The sequence below is a fragment of the Dendrobates tinctorius genome, unplaced genomic scaffold (assembly GCF_039654945.1).
Source record: "Dendrobates tinctorius isolate UK_male_01 unplaced genomic scaffold, ASM3965494v1 ptg000377l, whole genome shotgun sequence".
Taxonomy (NCBI): Eukaryota; Metazoa; Chordata; class Amphibia; order Anura; family Dendrobatidae; genus Dendrobates; species Dendrobates tinctorius.
Window position 1 is genome coordinate 1,276,089 of NW_027362043.1, and position 15,925 is coordinate 1,292,013.

General features: G+C 43.0%; 1 protein-coding gene across 1 annotated transcript in view; it reads left to right on the plus strand.

Moving 5' to 3' along the window:
- PTPRS (protein tyrosine phosphatase receptor type S) overlaps positions 1-15,925 on the plus strand; it is a 567,518-nt gene that overhangs the window by 513,787 nt on the left and 37,806 nt on the right. Inside the window, exons 28-30 of the mRNA XM_073563025.1 lie at positions 12,809-13,094; positions 14,856-15,034; positions 15,108-15,234. Of these exons, the coding sequence (XP_073419126.1) occupies positions 12,809-13,094; positions 14,856-15,034; positions 15,108-15,234 (592 nt within the window). The remainder of the gene's footprint in view (positions 1-12,808; positions 13,095-14,855; positions 15,035-15,107; positions 15,235-15,925) is intronic.

Consider the following 15,925-nt stretch of genomic DNA (forward strand, 5'->3'; position numbering starts at 1 on the left):
CAGACATTTGGCAAAAATGTGGTAATTTGCTTCTTTTAATTTTTTATGTGCTTAAATCAGAGTCATGTCACTCAAAATAGTTAATAAATAACATTTCCCACATGGTCTACTTTATATCGGCTCAATTTTTGAACCATAATTTATTTTTGTTAGGAAATTATAAGGGTTAAAAGTTGACCAGCTATTTCTCATATTTACAACAAAATTTACAAAACCATTTTTTTAAGGACCACCTTACATTTGAAGTGACTTTGAGGGGTCTATATTATATATGATAGAAAATACCAAAAAGTGACACCATACTAAAAACTGGATTTTGCAAATTATACCTCTTTGGGAATTTATCTACATGTGTAGTGACGATTTTGACTCCATGGGTGTTTCCCAGAAACAAGCAGTAGTGGATGTTGTTGAGTGAAAATTGCAAACTGCTGTTTTAGTGACCAGTATGTTGTAGTGACCAGTACATCATGACATGCTCATGTTTCTGGAGACACGCACCCATAAATTAGGTGGGCTCTTAACACTACAGAAATGCCAAACATGTTGGTGCTAAAAGTGGTTTAGACACACTGGGGCACAGAAGGAAGGGGGGCATTTGGATTTGGGAGCGCAGAATTTGCTGAATTTCTATTGAGGGATGAGGAGCCATTTCATTTTTCCAGAGCCTTTGTATTACATGTAATGAGGAAGCCCCCTATATTTCCATTGACAGATGACGGACCTGAATGGGCGCTTGGTTTTTTGTGGATTGAGTTGAAGCTTTTATTGGGAACATTTTACATATCATTTGGGATCACATGTATCCGGCGCTCTATGCTGAGCACTTACTTTGGGGTTTCCGTCTAAATCTCCGAATGACGTGACAGAGGAAACCCCAGAGCGATCCATTCACTATAATGAGGCAGAAGAGTTACTCTGGACTTTGTCTGGTTCGTCTGTTTCAGTGGTGTCCTTCTTTTCAGGAGTGCACAAATCTGTGGTTAGCCGTGCTTTTAAGCACACCTAAAAAGATGAACACCGCCGGATTACAGGTCCTATGGCGAAAACAGTGCTTCCATCTGCCTCATTATAGGGAAATTATAGGGAATCTTCCGCCGGGGGTTCAATCTGAATCACATTAAAAGACCCTTCTTATTGAAAAAACTAATTCTTGCATAACCATATTTAGACACCTATAATTTTTTCAGAATTTGGCTGACAGTCATGTGATAGCTTCTTTTTCCCCAGGATGTCCGGTGCAGTGTGCTGAGATCTGCCGGCTGGCACCGGCAACAATAGGAAATTTTTCCTGTTGGTTCATTTTGATCACTTTGATAGACCCTTTAGACCCTATCGCAGTGATCAAAATAAAAAAATAGTAAATAAAACTCCGTTTATAACCCCCTTAGTTAGGAAAAAATAATTAAATAAACTATTTATTTCCATTTTTCCATTAGGGCTAGAGTTGGGCTAAAGTGAGTTGGGCTAAAGTTAGGGTTGGGCTAAAGTGAGTTGGGCTAAAGTTAGGGTTAGGGCTGGGCTAAAGTTAGGGTTGGGCTAAAGTGAGGTGGGCTAAAGTTAGGGTTAGTATTGGGCTAAAATTAGGGTTAGGGTTGGGCTAAAGTGAGTTGGGCTAAAGTTAGGGTTAAGGTTGGGCTAAAGTGAGTTGGGTTAAAGATAGGGTTAGGGTTGGGCTAAAGTAAGTTGGGCTAAAGTTAGGGCTAGAGTTAGTGCTAGGGTTATGGTTATGGTTGGGATTATGGTTAGGGTTGGGATTAGGGTTAGAGATGTGTTGGGGTTAGGGTTGTGGTTAGCATTATGGTTAGGGTTGAGATTAGGGTTAAAGATGTGTTGGGGTTGGAGTTAGAATTGGGGGGTTTACACTGTTTAGGTACATCAGCGGGTCTCCAAACTCGACATGGCGCCACCATTGATTCCAGACAGTTTTGCGTTCTAAAAGTTAAACAGTGCTCCCTCCCTTCTGAGCCCTGCCATGCGCCCAAACAGTGGTTTTTCTCCATATACGGGGTATCCAGCGTACTCAGGAGAAATTGCACAACTAATTTTGTAGTTCATTTTCTCCTGATACCCTTGTGAAAATAAAAAAAATTGGTTCCAAAGATAATTTTTTGTGAAAAAAGTAAAATGTTCATTTTTTCCTTCCATATTGCCTTAGTTCTCGTGAAGCACCTGAAGGGTTAATAAACTTCTTTTATGTGGTTTTGTGCACCTTGAGGGGTGCAGTTTTTAGAATGGTGTCACTTTTGGGTATTTTCTGTTATATTGACCCCCCAAACTCACTTCAAATGTGAGGCGGTCCCTAAAAAAATGGTTTTGTAATTTTTGTTGTAGAAATGAGAATTTTTAACCCTTATAACGTCCTAACAAAAAAGAAAAATTGTTTCCAAATTTGTGCTAATGCAAAGTAGACATGTGAGAAATGTTATTTATTAACTATTTTGTGTGACACCACTCTCTAATTTAAGGGCTTGAAAATTCAAAGTTTGAAAATTGCAAAATTTTCAACATATTTCCGTTTGTTTCATGAATAAACGTGAGTTATATCGAAGAAATTTTACCACTAACATGAAGAACAATCTGTCATGAAAAAACTCAGAATCAGCGGGATCCGTTAAAGGGAATCTGTCACCCTTTATACAATGCCGTCCTCTTCTTTCCTTCCTGTTGTGGCTCCGGCGCAGGCACACTGCTCTGCCCTGTTGCTAGCAGAGCAGAATACTGCAGTGTGCAGGCACCGGACCTCTCCCGGCGCCTGCCCTCAACAGGACAGAGCAGTGCGCCTGAGCAGAAGCCACACTAGGAAGGAAAGAAGAGGATGGCATCGTATGAAGATGGGAGGCGCCGGACCGGACGGCAACACCCATCGGACCGGACCGAACGCCGGGGTGAGTATAATCTAACTCTTTTTTCTTATCTTTCAGTTTACATCGGGGGCTTATCTACAGCTTTACCGAATGCTGTAGATAAGCCCCTGATGTCGGTGCCGGCAGCTTATAGTCGAAAAATAGGGTGACTGATTCCCTTTAAAGAGTTATAACCTCTTACAGTGACAGTGGTCAGAATTGTAAAAATTGGCTTGGTCATTAAGATGAAAATAGGCTCTGTTATTAAGGGGTTAAATAGATAAATATATTTATTGGATAAATATGTTTTTCTTTTTTTCATTTGGGGATTTATTTTTTTTACACTTTTTAATAACTTTTTATTTACATTGTCTCAGGATAGTGACAGATCACTGATCTGATACTCTGCAATTCTTCTACACTGCAGGGCATGAAAACAGCATCTGACAGGCATGAGAGGAGGTGTGTCAGTGCCTGCTAGCAGGCGCTCACAGGCAATCTCCTTTGAAGGACCCCACGGCCATCTTGGGGCCCAAGGTCACCATGGAGACAATCCACACAACGCAATTGCATTGCGTTGTGCCGATGGAAGCAACAGGGGGAGCAAACTCCCTTTGCAATACTCCTCAATGTCGCTGTCACTATTAACAGTAGCATCAGAGGGGTTAAACATCCACTATCAGTGCTAGCACCGATCATGGGCGTAGCGTTGCTGCACATTGTCAGCTCTCACATAGCGCTGACACCCGCACCTGATTGCGACGGTTAGCAGGAACGCAGCTCACACAGCGCCTCATACAGCGCATGTCGGGAAGGGGTTAAAGGATTATTCCCATGAATGAAAGTTTTGTTGTATCCATAGGACAGGGAATAGCTTTCTGATTGCTGACTGTCTTGCAGGGAGCAGAGGTCAAACATGCACACCTCCATGTCATTCATTGTGCACAGGACAACCATAAATAGACAACTGCGGCTATCTGTTCTTGAAAAGCATTACCATATCAGTTGCACTGCAAATTCCACTTATTTGACCATATTGACATATAAAAAGGTCCAATAGATTAAAAAATTTAGGTAGAAAAATAGTATTGTATGCAGCACTTTTCTTTCTGTCTTTGGACTGGAACATCCTAAGACCACATTCAGATGTATGTTTTGCATATTGTCTATCAGTGTTATTGTTGTTATTATTATTGTCGTCGTCACCACATCGTGTGGGATGATCTGAGGCACTGTGCCTGTTGTAAATTAAGTTGCCAGCAAAATGTTTGGATCAAGCGGTCCTTTGAACTAGGGGTCCCTGTTCGTTGTGCCAGGTTTTGTCTTCGCCACATAATGTGGGACATTCTAAGATGTTTTGCCTGTTCCACAATAAATAGTAAAATCCAAATACGTGCACGGAAGAATCACGCTGATAGATTGAGCATCAAAGCAGATCCCACTTTATTACATCATGACATCATCTGATATAGGCATTCCTTGGACATGCATCGTAACAATGTAATTGGCTCAGCTTATCTCTAAAAATGTGTTGGCATTAGTATACATACTTCTCATTGGCTAAAGGTAATACTGTCTACACCCAGCTGAAGAATTTAGATGCGTCTCTCACTTTGGTTTCATTTTTTTCCCTATGTTTTCTCTAGGTCCGTTAGACAAAGACATTCCTAAAACTCTTTATCTCAAAACATGCACATAGACTTCATTTCGGAAAGCAGGAGATGCATATAGAATATCCAAAATGGAGTCAGCTCTCACAATTTCCTTCTCGTTGCAGTGTGTGGCTGTTCCAGGCAAAGTTCACACCTAGAGACTTACACCCTCATCCATTCTCCTCCCCTAATAGAAGAAGCTGGTTTGGTCTCACATTATGCATTGCTTATGTAACTCCATCATATTCCGCAGCGCTTTACAGACATTATAATCACAGTACCCATTAGGGCTTGTTGCAGCTGTTTTCGTTCTGACCCAGAGTCAGATATGCCAGATCACCAGTGAGGCCAAATTAGGAGTTTACGCCCGTAATTTACAAGCGCTTGGAGACAAATGAGACTGCACACACAGGTCGTGGCCAATCACTTTATCTGACGTAATGAAACACAAGGCAATATTTTATACCATTTACAACAAATGTAACTCTATGTAGCTCATGTATCCCCCACCGCTTCCCCAGAGTCATACCTTTTTTACCATGTACCCAGATCATGTTGTTGCTGACTATTGAGAACATATATGATAACAAGTATAGTCTCCTTGAAGCGGAGACTAATAGTCTGCTGTGTCATCAAAATTAAAAAAAACATAGCAATGAAAGGCAAAAGGCAATTGAAGAATTAAAGGCAGTTAAAGGCATATAAAGGCAAACCATTAACCCTTCTATATCAATTTCCCCCTTTTGTAAATGGTATAACCTTTGCCACAGGGTCAGCTGATGTCCACAAAGGAGCTACTGTCTCATGGGTCTAGTACCCATAAGGGGTCTTCCTACCTGCTTCACCCATCCACCCTTAGTGTGGACACTCACTTTCCCCATCAGCAATGGTTATCTGGGGTCTATGATACACTACAGATGGCTCAGACTTAATTCTTTTTTTCACACATACATTATTCAGTAGCTTAAGTAATACATATATTAGCGCTTTTACGGCTACATAAAACAATAAGCAAAACAACAAAATTTGCATACAAGTCTGTACAATGCCAAAAATCTATCCTACTAGGCCATTAAACCAATTTGCTGGATTTAAAAAAAAGAGAATGTGTTACCCCACCAGGAGTCTGTTTACACTATGCTGTTTTAACCATTGGTCTCTAAGCTCACCTATTTTGTCTATACTGGCCCTGATCTGGAGATTGCCAGCAGGGTCGATATAATTACAGCAGGTGGGACCAATTACTTGAGACATTCCTCCTTCTTTTGCTGTCAGGTAATCTAGTACTATAGTTTGTTGGTTTGTAACTATGATTAATTGTCTCAGTATTGTATTAGTTTCATTAAGAACTTCAAGAATCTGGAAAATCTGATCATCCAAAGTATGAATTGGAACTGCTGCTGTATCTATTTTACTATTAGGAACTATGAAAGTGGCTGATGTTAGTTTGGCAAGAGTGCAAACCCCTCTTATATCTGGGCTCACCCACCTGTAGTGACGATGTCCGCAAACTAAGAATACTCCTTCTGGGAGAACACAAATGTGACCAGGGGTCTGTATACATTGGTATAAACTCAAAAGTCCTGACAAAGGTTTATGGGCACACCAAGTATTATTCATTTGTTTTCCACTTATACCAGATGTACATTTACCCCTTTCTTTCCTTATTATTTTACCCGTAGATGATTTACAGCCTTCAACACCATCTTGGTACACCGTCTCATTAACCTGTGTTTGATCATGAGTGTATATACGGAAGCAATTTTTGTCCTCACCACAGGTGTTTGCTCCAGTGTGTTGAAGACTGAACCACAGTCCATCATTGGGAATGGGGTCTGAGGGATTTCAGTCCTCCTACTGGCGACCATATTTCCGACGTCAATCATATTCCCGCCACCACATTTGTACCTTAGGCCGCGTTATATTAAACTGAAACCAGGGATTAGCGGCCCATCCGATTATAGCCAATGAGGCAGATATATCACGGGCACATCTTTTCCCCAAAGCCTAGATTAAGTCTCAATCACTCCGCCTAATTCAGCTCAAAGTGAGTTGAATAATGTCCTCTGTCACATACAGAGGACCATTCCTAATTGGAACCCCTCATCAATCTGGGATTTATCTATATCCCTTATATTCAATTACTCATCTCTCATCTCATTCAGAGGTTCTCATAGATATACATACAAGGATTCACACAGCCTGACTATTTTGCATTTTGGGAAATAACACCTTATGAAGCTACAGCTGTTAGGAACGATGGAATGCACTAAATAAAATAAATAATAAAGTGCGTTCGCCACTCGGGGTTCACCGTGCAGAGGGTGTTACCATATAACTGCTGCTGAGTAAAGGCAGACGTGCTATATGGCGGTATAATGCGCACGGGGTTAAACGTCACCCAGGTGCGCAGAGCAATCACTGTTTAATCACAGAGATGCCAGTAAGGGTAAACACAAAAAGGCTGAGCCTATTAGCATCACAGGTCTCAGATAAATGCACACACGGTATCAGGTCACAGGTGCAGGACCAAAGGCAGAAGGAACTGCATCCGTCTAGACCTACTGTGTGTGCGGCGTCGCTACCGCGGGCGCCAAAGAGCTGCAATTGCAGCGCGGCGTAGGACACTGCCGCGAGACGATAGTGCCGCGAGGAGTAGCGCAATCGGACGCTAGTGTAGAGGCGCAGTGTACACAGTGGCCTAAGGCTTGCCACAGACTGGCGCTGACTGCTGAACTAATTCCCTAACCACATGCGTAATATCAGAGGGAAGGGGTTTCAAATGAGTCAGTCACCAGAATCATACATCCGTCATCATTCACACATCTAGCAAGTAATGTCTATACTAGCACATGGCTGTTCGGCCATGCGGTCCTTTTATAGCCGTGCGCTGCCGGGACCTTCTAGATCTCTGAGATGAACCAACCAGATCAGGGAAAGGACCTGAGCACGTGACTCCCGAGCTCCAAAGGGAGATAGTCTCATGAGCATGCTCAGTGGAGCGGCAGCGGGACTTAGCTTCAGGAGTGACTTGCTGCAAAGCAGTATGTGAGGCTCTGGACTCCTGTTGTGTAGCTACAGAAATCCGACGCCTAACATTTCCCCCCCGTCCTAGGGCCCCCTCCCTCCTGAGCCCTCCAATCCACCACCTTGTGCCCATCAGAGGCATAGGCCTCAGACTCGTCTGAAGGCAAGTCTGGTGTCCCGGCAGGTGAGACAGAAAACTGGGACACGTGGAGGGCATCAGAGGCAGCAAAATCTCCAGGTTTGAAAAGGGACACCTGAGAGACAATGGGAGCATCACAAGGGCCCGAAACCGAAGTTGGAGTGGAACGCCATAGAGTATCGGCAGGCGTCTTCACTCTCTGTGTAGGGGAGACATTCCAAGCACAAGAGGCGCATGCCCGAATATATTTTTTAGTGTCCCGAGCCCTGTGCGGCCACCAATAAAACCTTGCCAGGAGCTTTGTGGTCTGCATGTAGCCACAGTTGCCACCCACCCTGGACACATGTGCCCACGCGAGAACCTTCGACCGAAGGCGAGGTGGAGCAAAGGTCTTGCCCGGCAGCACAGAGGTTGACCACTGTGGGACCCTGTTATCGTGGGTAACAGGGTGTTGACAGTGGCAGCCGCAAATGGAGCTTAGTGCAGGACGCGCCTCGAGACTGGCGCGAGACACCTCCATGGGCTCAGGAAGTGAACACTCTGGCTCGGGTGACTCCAGAGGTTCAAAGAGGTTTGGAGCCAGAGTAACCTTCCGTCTGGATTGAGCACCCTCCAGCCCGTGCTCCGAGAAACGGAGATCAATGCGGGTGGAAATGGCAATCAGCTCCTCCAGACTTGCAGGAACCTCTCTGGTAGATAGAGCATCCTTATCATGCTCCACTAAACCTCTTCAAAACACAGGGATGAGAGCTCTATCAGACCACTCCAGCTCGGAAGTCAGAGTCCGAAAACGTACGGCATACTGACTGACTGAGAGCGACCCCTGAGTTAATGCCAATAGCTGAAGAGAGGTGTCGTGCGTGACTCGTGGACCCAGGAAGACCTGCTTGATAGCTGTTAAGAACTGAGCAGCGGTCCGAACTTCTGGGTCGCCACGCTCCCACAGCGGTGTGGCCCACTCCAACGCCCTGCCCGACAGAAGGGAAACAATAAACCCCACCTTAACCCGTTCCGTAGGGAATTGCGCAGCCAGTAACTCCAGCTGGATAGAGCACTGGCTCACGAAACCCCTACAGGAGGCGCTATCGCCAGAAAATTTATCGGGCAACGGGAGGCTGGAAACTGTCGGCGCAGGGTAGGACGTGGACACACGTGAAACCACCTCTGCGATTGACTGAACAGCAGCCTCAGTGGACTTCGCAGCAGAGATAGCACTCTCAAGAATAGCCAACCGGCCCTCCAGCTGCCGAATGTACTGTAGTAATTGCTGCTGTTCTGCCATTACCAGCCAGACCCTGGCGCTAGTATAATGTTAGGAACGGCGGAACGCACTAAATAAAATAAATAATAAAGTGCGTTCGCCGCTCTGGGTCCACCGTGCAGAGGGTGTTATAACTGCTGCTGAGTAAAGGCAGACGTGCTATATGGCTGTATAATGTGCATGGGGTAAAACGTCACCCAGGTGCGCAGAGCAATCACTGTTTAATCACAGAGATGCCAGTAAGGGTAAACACCGAAAGACTGAGCCTGTTAGCGTCACAGGTATCAGATAAATGCACACATGGTATCAGGTCACAGGTGCAGGACCAAAGGCAGAAGGAACTGCGTCTGTCTAGACCTACCATGCGTACGACTCCCGAGCTCCAAAGGGAGATTGCCTCATGAGCATGTTCAGTGGTGCGGCAGCGGGACTTAGCCTCAGGAGTGACTTGCTGCAAAGCAGTATGTGAGGCTCTGGACTCCTGTTGTGTAGCTACAGGAATCCGACGCCTAACAACAGCAGTGTCCACTGACACTCTGAGAACACCAAAGCCAACTTCTTAAACAACAAGAATCAACAAAAACCAAAAACCACAGCCCTATGCAAAATACAGCCTCATATGATTTACTGCCAATCCAAAACGACCAAAATAACAACACTGCAACTGCACGGAGTATCCCAGCTCCGTGCAACACAGTACACAGCCAGTTAGTATATTGACAGAACAGATTGACAGATAATACAGATGACAATAATTATCTTATTACTCTATTATTCAACTCTCATACGGACATACTCACTGCTCACTGGTGATGTAGGTTCTTTTGAACCATGTTGTACAGCCTTACCCAGAGATATGTAGAGATCCAGAGAGAGATTGCAAATGCAAAATCAAAGTGTAAGAATAAATTTTCTCACCTGCTGCAGCTGTATTTTGCATGTTCAACCTCCCAGGAAGCTCCCACATACGGATTCCGAATAGGCTGGTTTCCACGGCCCCACGTTGGGCGCCAAAACTGTTGTAGCTGTTTTCGTTCTGACCCAGAGTCAGATATACCAGATCACCAGTGAGGCCAAATTAGGAGCTTACGCCCTTAATTTACAAGCGCTTGGAGACAAAGGAGACTGCACACACAGGTCGTGGGCAAATCACTATCTGACGTAATGAAACACAAGCAATATTTTATACCATTTACAACAAATGTAACTCTATGTAGCTCATGTAGCCCCCACCGCTTCCCCAGGGTCATACCTTGTTTACCATGTACCCAGAACATGTTTTTACTGACTATTGAGAACATATATGATAACAAGTATAGTCTCCTTGAAGCAGAGACTAATAGTCTGCTGTGTCATCAGAATAAAAAAACATAGCAATGAAAGGCAAAAGGCAATTGAAGAATTAAAGGCAGTTAAATGCATATAAAGGCAAACCATTAACCCTTCTATATCAGGCTTACAATCAAAATTCCCCATCTGTATGTTTTTGACATAGAACACATACCCATTATTTTTCTCCAAACTGTATCCGTAAACGTCATGGACACATGTCTGGTTTTGATCCGAGGCACAAATCAAAATAACAGACATAATATAATGTATTTGTCCATGAAAATTACGGACGTCACACCAATGCCATCCATGTACAATCAATGTGCTCTCAATTTTTAACATTGCAATGGGTAGAAGAAACTTTGTAATATTTATTTTTGTGTGTGCGAGAAAAAAATGGATTTTTGATTGAGGTCTATAAGTCTTTAATTTATCCTTCCTTGTCAAGTTAACAACAAACGGAAAACAAATAGACCTCATATACAGTGCCTTGAAAAAGTATTCATACCCCATGAACTTTTGAAGTCTTGCCACAGATTCTCAATGAGATTTAGATCTGGACTGGATTGGACAACACATGGACCAATGTTAATCAATGTGTTAGTTCACATGAACATTGCGAGAAAAAAAATCACAGCATAATAGTCTCATTCTTTTTCTTAATGACACTCATCTATTCATTTCAATGGGTGCATAGAAAATAAAAGAAACATTCAGATCTCATATAGAAGATTATATGGATAAAAAAAGTTAATTTTTTCTGAATTAAAAAGGGACAATCTTTCAGGCCGCTTTCACATTTGCGCTTTATAGCGCAGCGACGGCCTGCGCACGGCCGCCGCTAAGCCCCGCCCCCTCCCGACTCCCTGCCCACCCCATCCGGTCATCACCGCCTACTAGCGCACATGGACACTTGCGATCTGCGCACCCTATCTTTAGCATAGGGTGCGCAGATCGTGCGCTAGCAGGATTTTGCCTGCGCTGCGCACTTTTGAAGGTGCGCCCGTGTGCGCCGAATGCAGCATGTTGCATTTCGGCGCGCACCTTAAAAAGTGCGCAGCGCACTGCAAAATCCTGCTAGCGCACGATCTGCGCACCCTATGCTAAAGATAGGGTGCGCAGATCGCAAGCGTCCATGTGCGCTAGTAGGCGGCGATGACCGGATGGGGCGGGCAGGGAGCCGGGAGGGGGCGGGGCTTAGCGGCGGCCGTGCGCAGGCCGTCGCTGTGCTATAAAGTGCAAATGTGAAACCGGACTCATAAGCTCGTGTAAGCTTAGCCTTGCAATGTAGAAAAAAATGGACAGCGCACAGATGGCCTTAATGTGCTGTCCGGGATTTTCTCAAACCCATAGACTCAGTCACTTCAAAATTCTGAATAGCTCTGTTGTAAAAATAAATTGAATATATTTGTCAAAGTAAAAAATAAAGCTTGTAAACGTTTGACCCTTCTAATATCCCAACAAAATAAAGGGGTGTGTCAAAAATTTAGCTGATGTAAAGTAGACATATGTGAAATGCTATTCATTAACTATTTCGGCCTTTTTCACATTTCCGTTTTTTGACGTCAGTCAAAATCCGCCAATTTGTGAAAAAAAACGGATCCGCCCCTTTTTTGGCGGATCCGCTTTTTTCCCCCATAGACTTGCATTAGTGGCGGATGTTGACTGACGGTCGTCCGTTGGATCCTTTTTTGACGGATCTGTGAAAATGTTAGCAGTTGCCGGGCGGACTAGACGGACCCTGCAACGTTTTTTTCGATTGACGGTCTGCTATTTTTAAGTGCGCTTGCCCGGATGCTTTGTTCCAGGAAACATTTTAACCCTGAAATACCATCCTGGAAGCGGTGAAATCTCTCTCTCTCAGCCACGGTCGCTTTAAATTTTGGCACTTTGCATCTTTCGCAGATCCGCCCTAAAAAGTGGTCCGCTGACATCCGTATGTCACTAAACGAAGGCGGATCTGTTGTTTTTTACCTTTGGTGGATTTCAGCTGACCGCCGACAATGGAAATGTGAAACAGGCCTTAGTCTGTTATAAGGGCAAAAAGTCTGTCCAGTGTAAAAAGACGTAATAATCAGTGTGAAGTGGAACAGCTATCAAATAATCAATGTTTGTTTGCCAGTTGAAGGCATCATTCCTGCAGCATAAAGCTTACTTGAACAATAATGTTTATTAATGATCGCACAGATGACTTTTGGTACAAATGCCCTCCCAATCATTGCTAATAAACAAACACCTTGTATATAGCACAGATACATTCTGAAGAGCTGTGTAGATTGCAGAATTGATGACATCATTGTCAGAAATCAGAACTGATTGCACCATTAGGCTTCTGAGCTGTAATTGCAATTCTCATACATTAGAATATTGGTATTCATATTTTACAGCAAACTAATGTGCAAATCCTGAGCACTTGTTTTGTGTTCAAGAGCCAGTGAAAATCCCCCTTTAACCCTAACCCATTTGAGACTATTGCAAGTCATATGGTTTATTATAAAGAGCTATTTATGGCCACTTCTAGTTTGTGCATTTATGTCAATCTTTCTTCTAGTGCTGGAGTTGGGCGAACTGGCTGTTTTATTGTTATTGATGCAATGCTTGAGAGAATAAAGCATGAGAAAACGGTCGATATATATGGTCACGTGACATTAATGCGCTCACAGAGGAACTACATGGTCCAGACAGAGGACCAGTACAGCTTTATTCATGATGCCTTGTTTGAAGCCGTGGCATGCGGAAACACAGAAGTTCCAGCTAGAAATCTCTATACGTATATTCAGAAGCTCGCCCAGATTGAAACAGGAGAACATGTAACTGGCATGGAGTTAGAGTTTAAGGTAAGGACATTGGAGAAACAGAAGGGACAATATTATGCTAATCTGCTCCCGCATCACTGCACTCAGCTGTCCATGCACTAGAGCTGTTATCTGCCCTTCAAATATTGCCATCATAGAATGAAGAATGCCGACACACTAATGTTTTTAACATACCAATCTTGAATTATTAATATAATTGGTCCAGTGATAAAAAATGGTATTTTGGTTAAGCTCTATAAAATAAATTATATATAAGAGTATAATGCAGCCTCATGTAGTATAATGCAGTTCCATACACTAATGCTGCCCCATAGAGTATAACTTAGCTTCCAAACATGTGCAATGCAGCCTCCATTTAGAATAATGCAGCCTCATAGAGTATAATGCATCCCCCATATAGAATAAGGTAGCCCTATAGAGTATAAGTAGAGTATAAGGCAGCCACTCTATAGTATAATGCAGCCTTATAGAGTATAATGCCGCCCCAAAGAGTATAAAGTCGCCCCATAGCATATAATTCAGCACCTTAGAGAATAATGCATCCCCATAGAGAGTAATTTAGCTTCATAGAGTATAATATAGCCCCATATAGTATAATGCAACCTCAGTATAATGCAGCCCCAAAGAGTATAATGCAGCCCTCATAGAGTATAATGCAGCCTCAATTACATAATACAGTCCCATAGAGTATATTGTAGCTCCATATAGTATAATGCAGCTTCAGTATAATGCAGCCCTATAGATTATAATACAGCCCCCATAGGGTATAATGCAGTTCCATATAATATATTTCAGCCCCATGCAGTATAATGCAGTCCTATAGAGTATAATGTAGCCGCCTTATAGTATAACACCGGCCCCTTATAGTATAATGCAGCCTCAGAGTATAATTCACCCACATAGTTCTCCTTATAGTGCAATGCACTCTGCATAGTGTGATGCACCCCATAGTCCTCCATATAGTATAATGCATTCCCCATATTCCTCTAAACATTATAATGCATTCCCCATAGTCCTCCATACAGTATAATTCAGCCTTATGGCATAAATTGCAGCTCCATAGAGTATATTGCAACCCTATAGAGTATAATGCAGCCCCATAGAGTATAATGCAGCCTCATATAGTGTAATGCAGCCCCATAGAGTACAGTGCAGGCCTATATAGTATAATGAAGCCCTATATAGTATGATGCAGCCCCATAGACTATAATCCAACCCATAGTCCTCCATATAGTACAATTCACTCTCCATAATATAATGTATCCCATAGTCCTTCATGTAGTATAATGTATTCCCCATAGTGCTCCACTAAAAGAAAGTTTGCAACTTTTATTTGTTTTTTTCTTTTCTAAACTCGTCTTCGCTGATTTATATCCACAGCCCACATCAAAGTTGAAAGTGCAGAAAAACAAAGAGCCTTTAATTTTTTTTAAATTGAAATTAATTGCAAAAATGATTTGTAGCCCCTAATATGTGTATTTAATTAAAAAGATAAAATTGTCCCCAAAGGTGAATAACCCCTTTAGATTTCATTTTTGTGGTATTTTCTAATATTTACCTTTTTATAGCATTAATATTTAAAATTTAACATGAGAAATATGAAAATGTTACTCTCAAATTTTTCCCTTGGTGGCGCTCATTCGTGACTACTTTGAACAAAGTCAGACAATACTAATATATGTATATACGTATATATAGATTTATATGGGTATATGTATTAAATTATATAAAAAATGTTATTAACAAAATCTGTTAAGTAATTTTTCTCTTATTTATGCTCAGCGCCTTGCCAATTCGAAAGCTCACACTTCCAGATTCATCAGTGCCAATCTTCCATGCAACAAATTTAAGAATCGCCTTGTGAACATCATGCCATATGAAACCACAAGGGTTTGCCTGCAGCCAATCAGGGGTGTAGAGGGGTCAGATTACATAAATGCCAGTTTCATAGATGGATACAGGTATGCTAGAGCCTATATGTCTTTAATCATGATGTCTTCATCTGTAGAAATGCTAATATATTGTCCTTTATAGGCAACAAAAAGCTTACATTGCAACACAAGGACCACTTGCAGAAACCACTGAAGACTTCTGGAGAATGCTATGGGAAAATAATTCCACCATTGTCGTAATGTTAACAAAACTTCGAGAAATGGGCAGAGTAAGTGACTTTTCAATTAGAGAATATATAGACCTTTATATGAGTATTATTAAAACAGTCACTAGATTGGTTTTGAAACTCACACTACAGGACAACTATTGTAATTTTTAAATGCTAGAGATCCTCAGATAAAATTGAAAAAACACAGTCACTTCTGAAATGATACCATTCCAGCGATGTCAGGGCTGTGTCCACCTGTGGTCACATGAGATTATGTAGACTATTTGTGGCTGCAGATTGACTGCAGTCTTTGCTGTTGCTACCGCGGGCGGTCAGATGAGGAAAATCTCCAGGAGTGGACCCTCTGGATCGTGGCACCGAGGGGACCCTGGGCGAGCAGCCAGGTGGAGCCGACCCCTATACAGGGATGGTTAGGAGCAGGTCCAGGGGTTCGGGTACCATGATAGCTGGTACCGAGAGGGGCGGCTCAGAACGGACTGGAGTAGGACCACGGGACTGTAGAAGACAGAACCAGAGTAGGATTGCAGGACAGGAGCACAGATGGCAGGATGGAGCAGGGATACTGGCATAGGATTGCGGGACTGGAGCACAGACAGCAGGACGGAGCAGGAACATGGAAGGCAGGACTGGAGTAGGACTGCAGGACTGGAGTACAGATGGCAGGATGGGACAGGAACACCGGAGTAGGAATGCGGGACTGGAGCACAGATAGCAGGATGGAGCAGGACCA